General features: G+C 37.8%; 1 protein-coding gene across 1 annotated transcript in view; it reads left to right on the plus strand.

Moving 5' to 3' along the window:
- Positions 1–18,621, plus strand: part of LOC131697537 (multiple epidermal growth factor-like domains protein 9) — a 154,549-nt gene that overhangs the window by 19,584 nt on the left and 116,344 nt on the right. The window contains exon 2 of the mRNA XM_058987114.1: positions 14,937–15,138. Within this exon, the coding sequence (XP_058843097.1) occupies positions 14,937–15,138 (202 nt within the window). The remainder of the gene's footprint in view (positions 1–14,936; positions 15,139–18,621) is intronic.

Genomic DNA, 18,621 nt, shown 5'->3' on the forward strand with positions numbered 1-18,621 from the left:
ATTTTGTAGATACATTTAGGAATGTCTTTATAATCCACAAATGTTAGTGATTATATCGACTTAATAAAGTTCAATTAGTTCTGGTGAAGGGGGAAAAAAACAAGATATCCTGTTTAAGGATAGTTGTTGTTTTTTGTTTGGGTGCTTAAAAAAGAAGCTGTGTGAGAGCGCAGCGAGAGCTGTAGCTGTATGTGTGGTACAGCTGGATTTAGGGTTACTATATTTTTATAAATAAGTTTAGATTTTTTATTTGATGCCTTTTTTCCTTTATATTAATATAATTAAAGGTCAAGGATGAAACATTTGGTAGAATTTTGTGTTTGAGTATGTGAGTTAAGCGTACCGTACCCACAGTTTATGTCCATTTTGCTTGAAATCGTCAGAAATTCGGGCATAAACTTTCTCATCTCTGACGCACATATCCAGATCTTCCTGAACACTTTTATCTGCCTGCAGAGAAACTAGAGCCAGCACTTCCTCAGTGTCCCAAGGCTGTACTTTTCTCTCATCGCACTCGTTGCCCACCATGTTGCTATTTGTTTGTCTTTCTGGAGTGCACTGACTGATGCAACATAATGATGAAAATCCTTAACCCTGCCCCTGGTTCGGGTTGGTTTAGTTCCCGCTCGGCTCGACAAATAGCCAGTAGAGAACCACCCGTACCCGTACTGTACCGAGCACTCATGGGTTGGATGTGCCAGTTGAAAAGGGGTATTTGTGCTGGGTAGGTGAGTTGACCTTTCTCGGTACAAACACTGATTTTAGAGATTCAGTATCTGTTTCAGATTTATATTAATTGATTGATATTCAGTAAGTGAATGCAGAAGTACACTAAATACTTCCTAATTTCAACAGTATTATTGTATATAACTTCTGTTGAGCTTCCTCTTTGCACAAATCAATTCCATAGAAAATGTTTTTAACTCATTAATTGAACACTTGCCTTTCTCATTGAACTTTGCCCTGGTTCTGTCACTCCCAAAATCTAGAGCACCAAAGAACACATTGAAATCCATCAACTTGTTCATCAGTTATTGCATGCCAAAAAAACCAATCTAGGTCAAATTTGTGTTGAAGAAAGAGACATTAACACCATCCTTCATATTGAGGAACTGAGATGAGGGCTGCACGATGCAGTACACAGCATACTCTGCTGTACCTGCAAAAACTGCTTAAAACGGTGTCACTGCCGCGTTGTTTTAACCTTTGGTATCGCACACTTTTTTGCATATTTTACTTTATGGGGAGGTGGGACTTTTATGTTGAATTTTATTTCCTTTTTCCATTTTTAATGGTTCAAGTCCCAAGGGATATTATATTAGGACAACAATAAAGCTGAATTTATTACCAGCTAATCATATTGGACACTCCAAACACACAAATTGCTACAATGAAAAGTAGTATGTTTCATTGCTGTTTTTATGTTTTGATTATTTCTAAAGGAAGATTTCTTCATAAATGTTTACTAGTTCTTTGGCACCATTAATGTTTCTTTTATATAAGTATATATGGTACTATATAGTGCAGTTAAATTCCTGGTAATCATTACATATTACCTTTTTTTTTTTTTTTAAACTTTTAAAGCATTATGACTGTGCCTAATTGCACACCCTTATTTGTATAATCTCATGGAATTTCATACATTTACCTGTCTTGCACTTCTGCTATAGGTCTCAAATGTTCAGTTTTGAAAGAAACATGTTGTAACAAACAATTATTTCCATTTAACACCTGATATCTGGTGCTTCAGAAAGTTCTCAGTTTGCTTGGCAGTCTGTCTTCCTGTGTATCTATTGCACTCATTTCATCTCAGAAATGTCATCGGGGTCAGGCATCTTACTGGCTGCAAAGCATGTCAGTCATCACGGGAAGCTGCTGATTGGTTGCTGACAGAAAAGAAAGCCTTGAATGGATAGAGACAATTTAACTCTCGGATCAAATGGTCCACAACATTGGAAAGCATGTAAATGAAAATATAGGTTTCATTCAAACCTACCCTGTGATCTATTTAGTGAATGGATGTTCATAGCGTGGGTAATTTATGGAATTAATTAGTTCCTATTTATGCCTATTGTAAGAAAATCTATACAACTGTACATTTTACATCTCTTTAGTACGTCAATTTTCACTGCAAAACAAGCTGCAAACAGTTTACCTTGCACAGCATGTTTATGATTGTGTCCCAAGCTGATGTGTCTATATCCTACAGAGAGAAGGCACTATGTAAAATATCATGGACAAATCATTTAAAATAAAACCTTCCTTCTGCTTTACTTGCCTTTCCACAGTAATTTATTTTATTATTTCTCCATGCTTGTCTGCCAAGCCTGAATCCCACAATGGGGAATGTGCTGATTTACCTCCCACTAATGCAGATCTGATTGGTGTGTTTCTCAGCTAGCTGCACACTGGCACACAGTCACAGTGCTTTTAACCAGGGGACATTAGTTACAAATTCTGTCACTTGTATAATGCCAGTGCTTTGAATGTGTTCATCATGGTCCCAGTGTTCTGTGCAGGGATCTGTTTTTGCCAAAAGGCATTTTACTGCATTACTGTAATTGTGGAAATATTCTATCTCAGCTTAGAAAGTATGTGGTGCGAGTGATTTTTGCCTTTTCAGTGAAAACCAAGTATAAACAGTCTTTCTTTGTATTTAGAAATGAAACATTCACCAGATCTGATTGTGAGACTCTGGACAAGACTATTAATAGACACAATGGCACAACAGCCCAGGAATGAGTGGGCTTGCTCTTGGCTGGACTCTCTCCAGCGCTGTTGGTGACCAGTGTTCTAACCACGCTCTCACCAGTGCACTGGACAGCATCTCTCATTCCTCACTCATTTACTGAAAGAACCCTGTGCTTCCAAATGCCAGCAGGTCTAGGTGCTCCCAGTGTGATGTCTGTGTGACTTAAACCAGAAAACCAAAATCACACGCATATCTGTGATGGAAATCAATAGAAGCTGTTTGAATTGGCTGCCTTGGTACCTCCTTCTTTGCAGGGATAGCAAAGAGCCTTGTGACCATCTAAGGGGACAAGATGGGGTCTACGTTAACATCATATACAAAATGAAATCCAGCATACTGTTAGTATGGCAAATGAACAGTGCTTTGAATTCTGTCACCATACTGCTTTCAGTAAAGATGAATACAATCCTAATTAAAAAGACCAACCCACAATTAATGAAGAAAACGTCATCTTGGAAAACAATTACAGTTTTAAGCATGTGATTTTGGTCATTTGCATTATTCTATAGTGTTCAGGGATTAAGTGTATGTAAATAAAATCCTGTAGGATATATTTTTTTCAAATTTCCTTTTCATTTTATAAAATGTAGTTAATTTTATACAGTAGGTCCATATAGAATATTTCTAAATATTTCATACATGGAATTGCAATGTTCCTTGTGTACCCTTATTTCTCTAATACAGTAGGGGTGTGTAGGGATTCAGATAGTTAATATAATAAATGACTGTATTGCATTGCATGGTATTGATCCATTTCAACAAGGTGCTTGTGTAGATTATAGTTTAAGACAATAGTAAGAAGCTCCTATCCTTATCAGTGGTGTCTTGAGCATTAGCCAAATGAGTTACCAGTGCCAGTAGCATGCCCCAGCTGAATACCTTATCATATTTCACATGAGGTAGTAGAAGGCATGTAATATAAAACATGTTGTTATGGTTTAATAGTGATTCACACAGAATACAAAGGCAAACAGAAAGGAAACTGTTCATTTTATTACAATTTCCTCCTATGTTTGCACTGTAATAAATAGAGGCCAATGTGTTCCAAGTGTGATGGATCTAAGAGCAATCCAGGGCAGTCTGATCAAACTGCAGTTTTTAATTGATCCCCAATGCAATGCTTTGTCATAAACTGTGGTACCATTAATCTTTTATCATTGTATGACACTGTGGTGTAGTGGTGGGCGGTCAAGGCTGGTCAGCGGCAGAAATAGCAAACCCAGACATGAAACTGCAGTTTAAGCACCTTGGCGCACTTTTAATAATCACAAATAACTAAACAAACACAATCAATTACACAATTAATCAATCGAACAATTAAACCACGCCATGTGGCTGTGCAAGGGGCGGCCATCTGGGTTCCAGCTTCCTTCACAAGATGACCGCCAGCCACCAAACTTTCACACACGGATTGGCTGAAAAGGATACACTGTGCAAAAAAGTGACAGCCCCAACTAGTTTGTTTTTTATGCTTACAGCTGTTTCTTGAAGTTATTTTTAAGTTGGAGGTTCTGATGATGAATCCTAAACATTTGTCTACATGACTTTGTTTTTTATAAGTTGTACCTTATCAATGATTCAGTGTTTTTGAAGTTATGGATGAATTACATCCTGCACCAAAGATCTGCTTAACCAGAGAATAAATCGCATTAGTCTTTTGTAAGAAAAAAAAAAAAAAGGGATTTCCTTGTTTTTCAAAATACTGCCTTGTCACAAAGACGGCCGCAGTGGGTGGCGTCAGACCAGAAGCAGGAAATAAACAGACAGAGATGTGTGGTTTGGTGAAGCTGAGCGAATGCTTTCGCTCAGCATTTAATAAACAGAACAGAAAATAAAAGGTTGGAACAGACAAAAACACAGGACACGGCACTATACGCCAAAATAAATAGACGAACAAAACGTACTACACAGACAAACACGGTGAGCAGATTACACTTATTATTCACTTATATTTACGTTACTCCTTCTCTCTCTCCCGTTCTCCACTCACCGAACACCCAACCCTGAGTGAAAGAAACGTGCATCAATATATACTGTTGTGCTGGGATTTAATTACTAATTAATTATTCACTTGAATCCCAGCACGTGAATTAATTCTGTGCAACCCCGTGCTTACATATTATTACATACTTTAAATGCACGTGAAGTGATAATTATACAATTTTAAATCACACGTGAAACACAGACCCGTTTATATCCCGTGTACCAATCTATACACCAACATTAACACACGCACGCAACATACAACACATAATATGCACACAGGGGCGGGGCACATTGCCACATACTACACTTTACTATAATGATACAACATGGGCAGGAAACACCTACAGATCAGGCAGTACCTCTTCCATTATTAGAAGAGTGTTTGCTAAATCATTGTGCTGATAGATCTATTATTACCAAGGGGATGGTATTTTGTTACGAGTTGTTTTGTTATGAGTTGCAGCAGTATAACATTTTTCCATTTCCTCTCACTGCTGATAAGTTTCGGGCACGTTCACACCTAGTTCTGCAAGTGATTCAAATCGTGGTTCAGTGTATTCGGATTTGCTTGTTTGGTTCACTTGCAGCTTCATCCAGACCACAGTTATATTGGTTTCAATTGCACTTTTACAAATGCACTCGGCTGTCTTGCTGATTTACTAGTTCTCGCTTGAAAAACTTTTTCCATCATTCCCAACATGGAAAATCCTTTACGTGCTATGCTATTGTTCATATTCTTTTGGTTTATTTGGTGCTTACAACATCAAATCATTGCTAAAGAAACTGAACATGCCAAAAGAGGGTCAAGTATTTGTCAGAAAAATACTGTTCTAGAAGAAATGCTTAAGTGAATGCTTTAGAAGATGTTTCAAGCGAAGGCAAATATTGATGATGATGATGATGATGATGATGACTTGGTAAGGGATAAACAACGATAAGTTGCCACTTTTTCTTCCTAATTATATTTGATTTTCGCTCTTTTGTTACGCTTAGTTCGAAAAGTTAAAATGTGTGTCTCTCACATTGCGGGAATGTTATGAGTTTGAAATCCCACTTACCCGGACAAAATGGAAATGATGGAAAAAGTCTGTTGTAAGTGAAGATAGTAGCGAGGACTAGGTTTTAGATGTAGAACATGAAATTGGCGTTAGAAAAATAAAAATGCAAAAAAATAAAGTAATGTCAATCGGGAATGGAGAGTAAAGGTGTTGATAGTTTTGCCAAATCTAAAACAGATGCAGACCTAAATATCACTGCAAGTGATCGGTTTTTAAGAAGCATGTAAGTGTGCTGTAAGCTTGTGTGAACAGTGATTAAAACCAGGAACAAAATGCAATGATGAAATTGCTTTTATTCCTTAACAAAAAAGAAATAAATGTAGTTCTTGCTGTTTTAAATGAAGAATATAAAACTACATCTCCTGCAATGCCGTAGCTATCCAAGAACACAGATTGACTGGCAATCAGTTAAACTAATACATCTGTTCGTAATTTAACAAGCCATGCTGTAAGGAACTGTGTATAGACCGGAATACGGTGTATGTTAAAACAAAGTGTACTGTAGCGATCTCGGTTAACACAGGCAGGCGCATCACACAGGGCGAGGCAATCCACACACAGGCGGATGGCGGGCTCGAACCCGGGACCTCTCACACTGAAGCATAGCGCTGATACCGCTGTACAAAAGAGCTGTCTCTTTTGCAAGGAGCGTATATCGAGCTTATGTTTTTGTGTGATTACGTCACCTACCAGCCCTGCTGCTGCCTTCCCCCGTGCACGCTACAGTATTAAATCTGTGATTTGTAAATATGTTTAAAGTCAGTATACCAGATTAGCGTCTGACTAAAGTTGGGGATCCTGTTAAGTTTGGTTTTGTGTTTTGTATTGTTTGTTTAAAAGAAGCCGTGTTCCCACTAGAAAAGGAACACCGCAGAAAAACGAATCATACAGGTATCATCCTGTTTAACCCATCCTTTGTTGTCGAGTGCTTTGTCCGCAAAAGATATGTTAGGAACACAGAACTGTGTTAAAAGTTATACTGTAAATAAGGAAGCTTTGTCACAATTTGTAATTATGAAAAAAAATATTTTTACATTGTTAATTGCATTAACTTACGTTTAGCAAACAATATGAAATGCTAAACTGAAATTGCAAGCTCTTTTCTAAGTGTTGTGAAGTGTGCAAAACTAATTACCTAATTGTTGCAATGATTGTTGTGCAATAAAATGGTATTTGCTTTTTTGTTGAATTTTTCTGACTCACTGTGGTTTCATTAATGAATCATCTGCAGTTTTCTGTGGATTTGTAAGCCACTCAGCCACTGTTAGAAGATTCGTAGAAGTAATCAATCAAAAGATGAAAATGTGACATTGCAGACATTTTTAATTGTGATTGCTGTACGTGTGACATTGTGGTGAGATACAGATGCAACATAGGGACTGGTTTACTAAACTGAGGCGGAGCAGCGCAAGTGCAACACTGAGGTCTGTACCGCTCTGTCTTGGCACAATGTTTCCCCTGTGAGTGTATGGTGCAATTATAATGAAGTCAGACGCAATACATGTGCTAAATAATTATTCAATTATCATTTCATATTTTTCCTATGACTTTTCTTTGACTTAGTTTTGCTATTATGCTAAAGACCGTACATGCTGCAATAATAAATCTCTGACACTAGTATTAGCGTCATTTCATTGAATAGCCACGGGTTGCGGCAGTTTGTAAATCAGCTATGTAGTATTTTTTTGTGATCTGCTGTTGTGTATGGTGTTCTTGTCTGATGTGTATGTGCCATTGCATTGTGTGTGTTTGACCAGCCCTGCATTGTGAATGTGTGACAGTGGCGAGACACTTTCCTTGGTGCTTGCTGAAGTACGTCACTTCCACAATTTGCTTAGCTGTTTGGAGCGATTCCTTTTCAAGTGAACTGGAATATGTTTGGTTTCACATTGCAATAATTTGAAAAGGAACAAAGTGACAAACAAGACCACCATTTCAAGTGATCTCGGTTCACTTGGTCTGATGCGCATCCTGGTGTGATTTTACGTGGTTCTCGGAGGTTTCACATATAACTCCAAGTAAACCGAAATGCACTTTAATCCACGTCAAACGAACTAGTTGTAAAAGTGCCCTTAGATTTAGTCTCAGCAGTGAACTGCAAGAAAGATTTGATAGAGGAGCATTCCATGTGAATCACCTTATTATTTGAGTTTGCAGAGTACAGAAAACAAAACACAGTGAAATGTAAGTCTCTATTACCCATCATTTCCAAGATATAGCCTTGTTACAGCCAAAAATGAAAAATGCTACTTTTACTAATAAATTGTGCTCTTATTTTGAAACACTTTCAATACAATCCCATTCCTCCCCAGGTCGTGGGACCTTTTGACTTGCTTCAGTTTGCATTTAATTTCACTTGAAATGACCCTAAGGTAGTGGTGAAGAAACCTGACAGGCATAGGAACTCTAAGTCGGTGGTGTGGTCAGAAGAATTCTGCTGATCTCTTTTAGAAGTGATTGGTGTGTGCAGGACAGAGGGTAGGAGATGCTTACTTCTTTACACTGGGATTTGTGAGGTTCTGGTAGCACAATCTCAAAAAGTAGGAAAAATACAAAACAGAAAAAAACAAGCTAGTTGGAAAGGGAGTGGATGCCAACTGAATTCACTGGTTTAAGAACTGGTACTCCGCTGCACAGATTTCTCCTTCACTCAAAATTAATATAGCCCCCCTTGTTCTGCACAGACAGTCAGAGTACCTTTTCTGCAATTAAGGTCAAATGGCATCATTGCTGTGAACAAATGGACTGTATCCATTACTCATCTTGTTTATCAATAGATACTGATGCTTATGGCAGTTGTAAAAACTTTTTTCAAAATATACAAGACATTTCCAAAAAACATATTGCGTGTTCTATAAATATACAATACAGCAGAGTCCTCTCAAGTGTGTTTTTTGTAAAATGTAGAAATCTTGGGCAGCTCTTTTTATAGAACTGCTCCTTCGAGAACAGCTGATTTTAATCTGGGTCAGAAATGGAGCAGAGAGGAAATTCATAAAACTGGAGCGATACTATAGAGGGGCTGGCTGAAATCCAGACCGCTGGTTTAGATCCTGACTGGAGTAATGTTCTATCTGGCTGTGGACTCCAGGGCCACAGGAAAAGCATCTGGAACAGTGCTTGGCAGAAACCACAAGTGAATGGGATCACTCAATAAAACCAGGACCCATTATTTCCTGTGTTTATTCTTGAGGGGAGTGCATAATGCAGTAATAAATCACTCACCTTTGCGTAGTAATGTATTTATTTTGAGCCAACTCAGGCTTTTCATTGAGCAACAGGTCGCAATTCCACAGTTTAGCTATAATTTCCAATCCATTTCAATCAATTCTTTAGTATCTAAACACCCTTATTGCAATCACGTTTCATGATGATATGTGATGTATTACTGTGTTCTCCTCAAAAACAAACACTACAAATAAAAGGACTAGATTAAGACACTGGCCCAGTGCAGTTCCCTCCTCCTCTTCCCCCTGAGCCTGTCATCACATCAGTACAGTGACAAGATGCAAAAGAGCCACCAGATAAGCTAGTGTTATGTAATCTATTTTGATGTAAATTGGCACACAAAATGCAAATGAAATTCGAACTGCTTCTGCAACTGCTGAGGCACTTTTTCCAACTGTTTACCAGCTGATCAAAGTTAGCATAAGGGTCCTGGAATATGCTGAGGGCACTGGTGGTGGAGAAAGAGGAGAGTCCCACTGCAAATTCCTTGCAGCTCTTGCAATTGTGTTGTAAGATGCTATATCTTTAATCCAGGGTGGTCATGGTATTGCACTGTATAAAGCTGCAAAATCCTTTAAGAAAGATGAACACTGAATTAGAGAGAAAGATGTGTGTATGTATAAATACGTGCGCGTGTGTGTGTGTGTGTGTGTGTGTGTATATATATATATATATATATATATATATATATATAAAATGAGAGAGAGGGTTATCCCACTCCTGATCCAGTAATTTTAACAACCGCTAGTCATGTTTTCTTTTTATTTAAGATTAGTAAATTGATAGTAAAATGAGTTTAAATCACAATACAGCTGTATTGGGTCTTTCAATAAATAAAAGGTACATATACTGTCTACTGTGCTCTTACAAAAATGAGGCTGAATAGTAAACTAACGATTTTGTTAATCGACTACCACTCCAATCAACTAGTTGTCTAGTTGCTGCTGCCCTAAATGGAACCCTAGACAAGTGATAGAAACCTTTGAATATTTGACTCTAAATATATTTGTATGTCTTGCTCACTCTGACTTGCAGAACAGGACTTTTGATTACTTTCCATTCTGAATGAGTAAACTGGTAAGTGCTGGGTTAATGATCTCAAAATCCTTGGAAAATCCCCACTATATAACCTGACAGTAACACAAGAGGAATCTGCTTCTCATATTGTTTATGAGACAGTATGTGACAGCTGCTGTACTGTCATCATTATTCTTACTCAATCAAAAAAAAAATATACCAATACAAAAGATTTTAAACCTTTGAAATGTTAAAAATATTCAAATTATAAATAAACTTCTTGTAAAAATGAATTTTTTTCTAGCTCAGAGGGGAAACACAATATGACTTGGCTTGTCCTCTCAGACATCCTAGTGTATCACCTTGTAATTCCATGCATGCCATGCTGACATTCATTATTAAGGGTGTTATCTGATCTCTGCTCAGAGCCAATGCAACACATGATACATTACACACTGTGTCACAGCAGCCTGCAGGCAAGAAACCAGAACAAGCTACACATGATGTGCCATTAGAAAAGCAAGATGAAGAGACTACAGTAATATAAAAACCCTGGTCCTTTGTGCAAAGATTAGGGCCCGTATTTACAAAACTTTAAGAATGGTTTCAGTAATTGGGTAAAAAGTGGTTTGAAAAATAGGATTATACTCTCTCTAAAACAGTTGAAAGGGTTGCACAACTGCAAACGTGATGCATCAAAACAGCCTGATCAATCATTCCTTAAAACAGCCTGTGGCAGGGCACATATTTAAAGGGGGCTGGGCAAAGCCTGCATGTGTTTATGTAAAAACACGATATATTATGATTTAAAATGTATAGTTTTGTGTTAGTTAAAACAAGTGTTTGCTTTGTTATTGTTTTGTTGTGGTTAGTATTGATTTAAATGTATTTTGTGTTTATTTAAAATACAAAGTGTTTGAGTGTAATTGGGAGATGGTCACCAGTATAAAAGCCTGCAGCTCTCCCTGTTCAAGGGTGTTTGAGAGGAGAAACGTGTGAGCGAGAGCGAGCGAGAAAGGAAGGAAACGGAAAGAAGAAAATAAGTAAACAAATGCTACGGGTGCTGGAAGCCCCAGCACCGTACTTGTTTGTGTGTGAGATTTGTTTTGTTTTTAAACCTTTTATTTTTGCTCTGTAAGCATTGTTTTTGTTTAAATATTTTATTTATTTTTGTGTCAATAAAAACGTCGCGAGACTGCGCTTCACACCCGAGTACTGTCTGTGTGAGTAGTTGTTCCTGCTTCTGGCCTGACGTCACCAACCTCAGCCGTCCTGTCACACCGTCATTACGTTTTTATGGTAGAAACGCAAAGAAATTTAGTGACCATCATGCCAAGTGATGACAGTAGAATCAGGATTTGTTGAATTTTACCATGGCACAGGCTGCCATCTTTCAACCAATCATGGTCTTGATATGTATAGCTTTCACAAAGCTACTAGCTGGAATATTAACTTGAGAGCAAGAAGCACCAACATCACGTTTTGATTGCTGTGAAAGTTTTCTCTACTTCTAGCTGAAGATTACCACAGCTGTGAAGCAGCACCTCTGCCCACAGTAAAATCTTTGTAAAATGTAGTTGTTACTGTATGTGCTGTTTCAGAAACTGCACTGTCAAACCGTGATCACTTTATGTATATAACATTTTTTTTATTATAAGAAAGATCTTTCTTAATGTGTGCTTACGCTGTTTTAAAGAACACGTACTGCTTCAAATGTCAAAGCACAAGTACTGTTTTAAAGAACAAGTACTGCTTCAAATGTCAAAGCCAGGTAAAGGGCAGATTGAGAGAAAAATGATACCCAGAAAATACAAACGAGGAGGGAAATGTAAAACAACCTATTAAAGGACATTTGAAGCTACTTGCTCTTTAAGTATATGCCTTGAGTTGATTGCAATAAAATAATGTTCAGATGAGCCATTGCAGTTACCTTGCGCAACAAAATCACACGGGGATCCCAATGGCAATATACAGGCAGAGTGTTTGTTTGTTTGTTTGTTTGTTTTTTAAAGTGACTTCAGTTATTGTTTTGTAAGTTGCACACTGCTACAATTTTTATGTTTAACAATATATTACACAATCTAGCTACACTTTACCATCTATATGAATGTTATTTTTCATAATTTTTATCACAGAGAAACAATAGTAGTTTTTCTGAAAAAAGTATCATTACAGGAAGCCCAACGTGGAGCGAATCCTGCCCCCTGTGGTTGAAACCGGTATTTAAATGTCTGCGTTCTTTGTATTATTATAGCTGTAGCATGTATGCCGGCTTGCAAGACACATGATTCTAAAATCTCTTAGAATATTTATGGACAGCGAATGGCCGTGGTTACAAGCCCGACGTTGAAACTCCTCCCTCAGCCTAGGTGGATGTACACTTGTGTTTATGGTCGAGGACAAGCTTTGAATAATTGGAAGGAGAATGGAATGAATCTCTTCCTAGCAGCTGATGAGTTAACTGCTCCTGTGCATTTAACGTGATCATTAGTACAGTAAATAAGACACTTTGGAAAACATACATTGAAAACTCTTAAATACTGGTTGAAATTCTGCTCTGCAGTGTATGTAATGTAAAAGTTTCATATTTAGTGATTTTAGCTAATATATATATATATTGAAAACATTGTACTGCTTACGTAGATCTGTGATGTGAAACGTCTCAGCATGTCACAACTATATGGTATCAGTTTTGAAACCAGCTTTTTAGACAGTTTAATTTGATGTTTTCCTTACATTTTAAAACCCATTAGACAAACGAGTGCTATTTTAGAATGACCTTACTGCTGAGACGAGTACTGTTATCTGGGCACTTTAAATAAATAAATAAATAAATAAATAAATAAATAAATAATAATTTTGGGGAAAATCCCCCAATCTGGCAACCGTGCACAAGGGGTGGTCGATATGATGTCATCGGCTACAATGCTGAGAGACTGATGCATGCCTTCATATCTTCTAGGATTGATTACTGCAATGCCCCGTTCTCTGGAATTCCAAACTGTGTTCTGTCACGATTGCAGCTTCTACAAAATGCTGCAGCCAGGTGCTAACCAAAACAAAAAAAAAAAGTGAGCACATTCCCCCAGTGTTAGCAGCCCTCCACTGGCTCCCGGTGCTGTGCAGGATTGACTTTAAGGTCCTTCTTATCACCTATAAAGCCCTAAACGGTTTGGCTCCGGCCAATCTGAAGGATCTTTTAGTCCTGTATGCCCCTGGCCGGCCACTCCGATCCCAAGATGCTGGGCTGTTATCTGTCCCAAGGATTTTAAAGCAAAGGACAGATGGTAGAGCATTCAGTCATGGGGCACCTGAACTCTGGAATGCTCTACCATGCACAGTGAGAGACACACCTACACTAACAATTTTTAAAAATAAATTTTAAACATACTTTATAATACGGCTTTTATATCTTTTTATAATGTTTCATTTTTATATATTTTTATTCCTGTTTATTCGGTTTGAGTTCCTCATCTGTTGCTTTTATTTGCTTTAATTTTAAAATGTTGTTTTCTCTTGCTGTTTTTATTGTTTTTATTGTACTAAATGTACTTCCGAATGCTCTTTTCTTTTTGTTGAAAGCACCTTGGGATGGCTTGCCATGAAAGGCGCTTTGTAAATAAAATTTGATTTGATTGGTCGCTACAGTTCAGGGGCTATGAGCGTGCATACGGGTCCGGAGCCAGCCTGGATCAGTGTGAAGTGTAAACCGGAGGCTCAAATGAAAAGAATCTTTGAATCTGATCGAACCTAAGCCAGTTCAGGTCCGAGTTGTAAATGTAAACGTACTATTTTTATGGTTTTCATGCAAGGGTGTTGAACTTTTATCTTCTCCCTGTTCATTCATATTAACAATCAAAGTGATGAAAGATTGGCTGCTATTTTTCATGTAAAATGTAGAGTACAGTAGTTCACGTACAATGCGTTCTCAACGGCAGTCAGTGTGATCACCAAGCGCAGCAAAATGGCTGCTTGTTTCCATGGTGACAACTCTCTGTTAAATAGCTCTGTCTCACTGTAGCAGAGCATGAAAACAAGCAACAGGAAGCTGAGCAAGCCGTCTCCCATGGTGTGGCCATGCTGTAATTCTGAATGGGACACAATTAAGATTCAAGTGCTTTAAGGTACAGGCAAGATGGTGAAGTGCTTTTAATTCAGTCTTGGCATTCACCACTGCAGAAAACCATGTTCATGGTTAAAACGTAGAACACATACCCTAACCAGGTCATACATATTGGTAGTACAGTAAATTGATGCAGCAAGCTGTGAATGCAAAAAAACAAAAATCTTTCAGAAAAACATGTAGAGACATGTCATTTATTGTTATCTGTTTAACTGAAGGCATCTGTCCATTTCAGCTGAAGTCCATTCTCACAATTCTCCACTGAATGCAAATGCAAATGTGATAGTTTAACCTATATATACTGTATATATAACATTAACTTCTGTTAATGGTCTGAACCTCGTTGTTTTGATGTTCTCGTAATTTTTTGGTTGAACATCCATGCCTTAGATTTATAAGTGAGGAATGTTTGTTTACAAATTATCTGCTTATAGGGGAGAGTCTTATGTAGGAATATTACTGGAATACAGGTTTTTCCCGTTTTGACATAGAACCATCAAAATAAAAGGATGTTTGTTTTTCAATACAGCATTCCATTTCAGGGGAACGTAATATTTGTATTTTTATAGGAAAAAGGAAAAATTGTCGTATTTAAATCCAGCTGCAGGACACCTCCCCCACAGAAAAAAAACACTGGTCTTTTGGTGAAAAGAAATATGTCTGTACCCTTGTACCTGTTGTTCACGGTGGAGCAGCTATCCGGTTCAATAAGTGAAAACTAAACCAACAATCCTTAGCTGACTCTCACCCATGTTTCCGTGTTCTCCAACAGACTACATGTGTAACTGCAGCAGCACGGGGAGCCCCAGCATGGATCAGTGTAATGAGACAACGGGTCAGTGTGAGTGTTACCCTGGCTACACCGGCCTGCAGTGCACGGACTGCGAGGAGGGCTATTTCACAAATGGAACCGGAGAGGTATGCATGCCATGTGGATGTGATACTACAGGAGCACTCCATTCACTTTGTGACAGGTAAGAATGCAATAGCAGCAGGCTGGACACAGGGATGAAAAATACACTTCTGCAGAGGATGAATAAACTTGTGTAGTCAATATAATAGTGGTTACACCCCTACTAACTAACAAAATGTAAAGATTCAAGCTTGAATATTTCAGTAAATATCTAAACACTCCCTGTAAAGAAGGACATGGGTAATCATTATTCCTCAAATAACTGAAAGACGGTAAAACATACTTACTTTCACCCTTATCTTTAAAAGTAATGTAACAGCATTCCTTGACTTGTAAATGACAGCCTTGTTCAGCATGTGTGTGGTATAAATAGAATGCATCCTGGAGACAGTTTTACAGTGCAGAGTTGTAAAGTCTTTGTTCTAGCATACACACACATATGGTAGTCGTTGATGTAGCACTGTATATCTTGGCACATGTTAAGGTTTTACTGATACATAGTATGAAAATCATTTGTAACATCATTATACTTATGCCTTCTCCTGTTACAGCATATAATATAAGCAGGGGCAGAAAACTATTTGTACTTGGAAGCTAAAAACATAAATCAAGATTTAGTCCAGTGCTTTCTTTAATTATTTCATATCATTTGCTGGTCTAATACATGCAATGTTTCTTTTAAAATTGTACATGTTTAGTTGCCCCTTTTTAAAAACTCCACCCGGTGTATTTTTGGAGTACAATTCAACGCTCAAGAATAGATTACAATGCAGAATGTATCAAAGCCTGGGATCTGGGTGACACCAGTGTTTTCATCTGGCAGTCCTCTGAATCAGGCCTGTTTTCATAACAGACCGATCCAGCCTCACATGAGGTATCCCTCCCTGATACAAGGCTGTGTAAAGGTACACAGCAGGCTGGACATTGTTCACTTACATTTATTGCTACTGTTTACTTTTGTTATCGTGGGATCTATGCCGTTTTACAGAGTGGAAGAGCGTTGTTGCTACAGTACACCTGGTTTTGCCTGACCATATGCTTTATGTTATTATTATCCTTTCTGACTGAGACTGGGATATTGCCTGGCTTAACATGTTTAACCAGATTTTGTTTTAGCTGTTTATTGCAGAGCTTTGAGCAAATTATGTCTAGGTACTTTTCAGAGTGGGTTCAGGGCCCAAATGAGACGCAGTTAGATTTGCTTCTTTGCCTAAGAAAACACTAAAAAAGCCACTTTGAAGCGTAAAGCCCAATTGTGACAGGATTGGCAGAGGTTGAGACTCAGAGACAGTATAAAGTTCAAAAATAAGGTTTTTTAATAAACAAAAATACAAAATAAATAGGCACAAGGGCCAAACAAAAAGGTTTCAACAACACAAAACAAAACTTACAAAAATAAAGGTTTCCAGGCTGGGCGTTGCCTTCACTGGTTTCAAAACAAACAGAAAACACTATCTTCCTCTCCTTCTAAAACTCTCTCCCCCAAATGGGCGGCTGAGGCCTCCTTTTATGCCAGGTGGCTGGGTCCTTAATTGAATGATTAATTGTTTGATTGCTCCCACCTGATGCAATTAACCTGGGCAGGGAGGAGAATTTAACTCCTTCCCTGCCAGTATTTCTAAGGGCAGAGCCCTGCTCTGCCACACCAATACTTTATAATAATCTGGTGATTTAAATGATGCTTTTGGTCACATTTCTGCAAGGGGTGCACTGATCACAGGAGACCTGGCGTGGTTCTCCTGCCTGTGCACTGAGGCTGTCTGACGTACAACAGTCTGCTTCCTGCAGTGCCTCGGTGGCTCTGCTGTATTTCAGGTATGGTGTGGCTCATTCACATATGCTGAATCAGCATTACAGCCTCTGGAACGATTGGCCTGACATGTAGGAATTCCAGTGTTTTTGAAACAAGAACTAACAGTTTTACAGCAGCTTACACTTAGGGACCTTAACCTTTTTAAAGTGGAAATACAGGTCAGGCAGCATTTGTTGTTTTACATTGTTTTCAATTCTAAATGTTTGACATTAATGAAAAACCCTCTGGTATGTCTGTCATAGACATTTTTCCTTTTGCATATCATCTTCAACAATGTTGTGCGAAATATGAATCACGCTGTACATATTTTATTAATAAATTGGCAGTTTTTGCTACTCGCTGGAAGATTTAAACAATTAAGCAGTTTGTCTAATAATGACCTCCAGTAGAAACCTGGTGGGCTTGATTTTAGCTTGAGGAGACACTTGGCAGTAGAGGTGAAAGTAAGCCGGTAAGGCCCAGTATTGCATAGCGGCAAAACATTTTGGCTTATCAAAGCTTGGTTGTCTGTTTACTATTGATGTGTAGAAAAAAAAAAGATCTCATAGTCACTCGGCTCCTGGTCACATGACTTAGGGTGACAGGGGTGCTCGCCACGGTAACCGTCACTCTTGCAGGCATGCTGACTGCGAAAAGGGGCCTGAATTGAAGTGAACACATTCTAAGGCAAACACACCCAACTATTCCACTTTATTATCTGGTAGAATGATAGATTAATGCGTTGCTTCTTCTAATTGCTTTTAAAAAGGAAAACTATCAAACAGAAAAAAACAACCATGAGATGCTTCACAATCAAAATGAACTGAAATGTACAAAACTGCATCATGTGTTCAGCAAGATAATAGCAGAGTAGGCCTAACTTATGAGGTTGTGTTAGCACCACTGTTAGTATTAATATGTATAATAAAAGCTTCCAAATAAAAAATGAAACCTTAATTGTGATTACAATTTTTGATATTGAAAACAAAATGCCCTTCCCTCTCTCAATTTAGTTTTGGTCCCCAAAAATTAGCAGTGCCTTGTAGCTACAAAAACGTTTACCGGGGGAAGAGGGGACAGAGACAGACACTGAACAATTATACAGTACCGGTAAGAAATTAAAGTTACTTTCACCTCTGCTTGGCAGCCTGCATCATACATTTCAATTTCTCCCTCCAAGTATTGTAAATAGGTTGAATAATGCTGTGCTCAATACAGTACATGCGGTAACACTAAGTATCTGTTATAAGTGATTATAAACATGTCATTAATTTTGCTATTAACAATTATAGAATATGATGAGAACATATAAGACTTTTTTTTTATTAAACATTTTTTTAGTTTTTATTAAACACATTTTTTTTGTTGTTGCTATTGTTTATAATCAGTTATAACAGATATAGTCTGTCTGCTTGTCTTTTTTCTGGTCTGTCTGTCTTTATATGTCTGTCTCACCAATTGTATGAGTCTGCCTTGCTTTTGCAATATAGTTATTATACACTTTTGCCATTGTTTTTTGCTATTGCTTATAATGAGGCTACGATTTTGGCTCGTAAATTTTAGTACATTTCACAGCGAGGTGCGGCAAAAAAACAAAAATTCACCAAATAATTAAGTTTTAGCTGCTTCAACATACACAAGATATTTCAAATAGTACGTCAAAACCAATAATATAACGGCTATTGTTTTTGATTACTGACCAGTTTAAATGTTACTTTAGAGTAGAAAATGTGCAGTACTATGCATGCTTCA

This window comes from Acipenser ruthenus, chromosome 15, assembly GCF_902713425.1.
Source record: "Acipenser ruthenus chromosome 15, fAciRut3.2 maternal haplotype, whole genome shotgun sequence".
In the NCBI taxonomy this organism is placed as follows: domain Eukaryota; kingdom Metazoa; phylum Chordata; class Actinopteri; order Acipenseriformes; family Acipenseridae; genus Acipenser; species Acipenser ruthenus.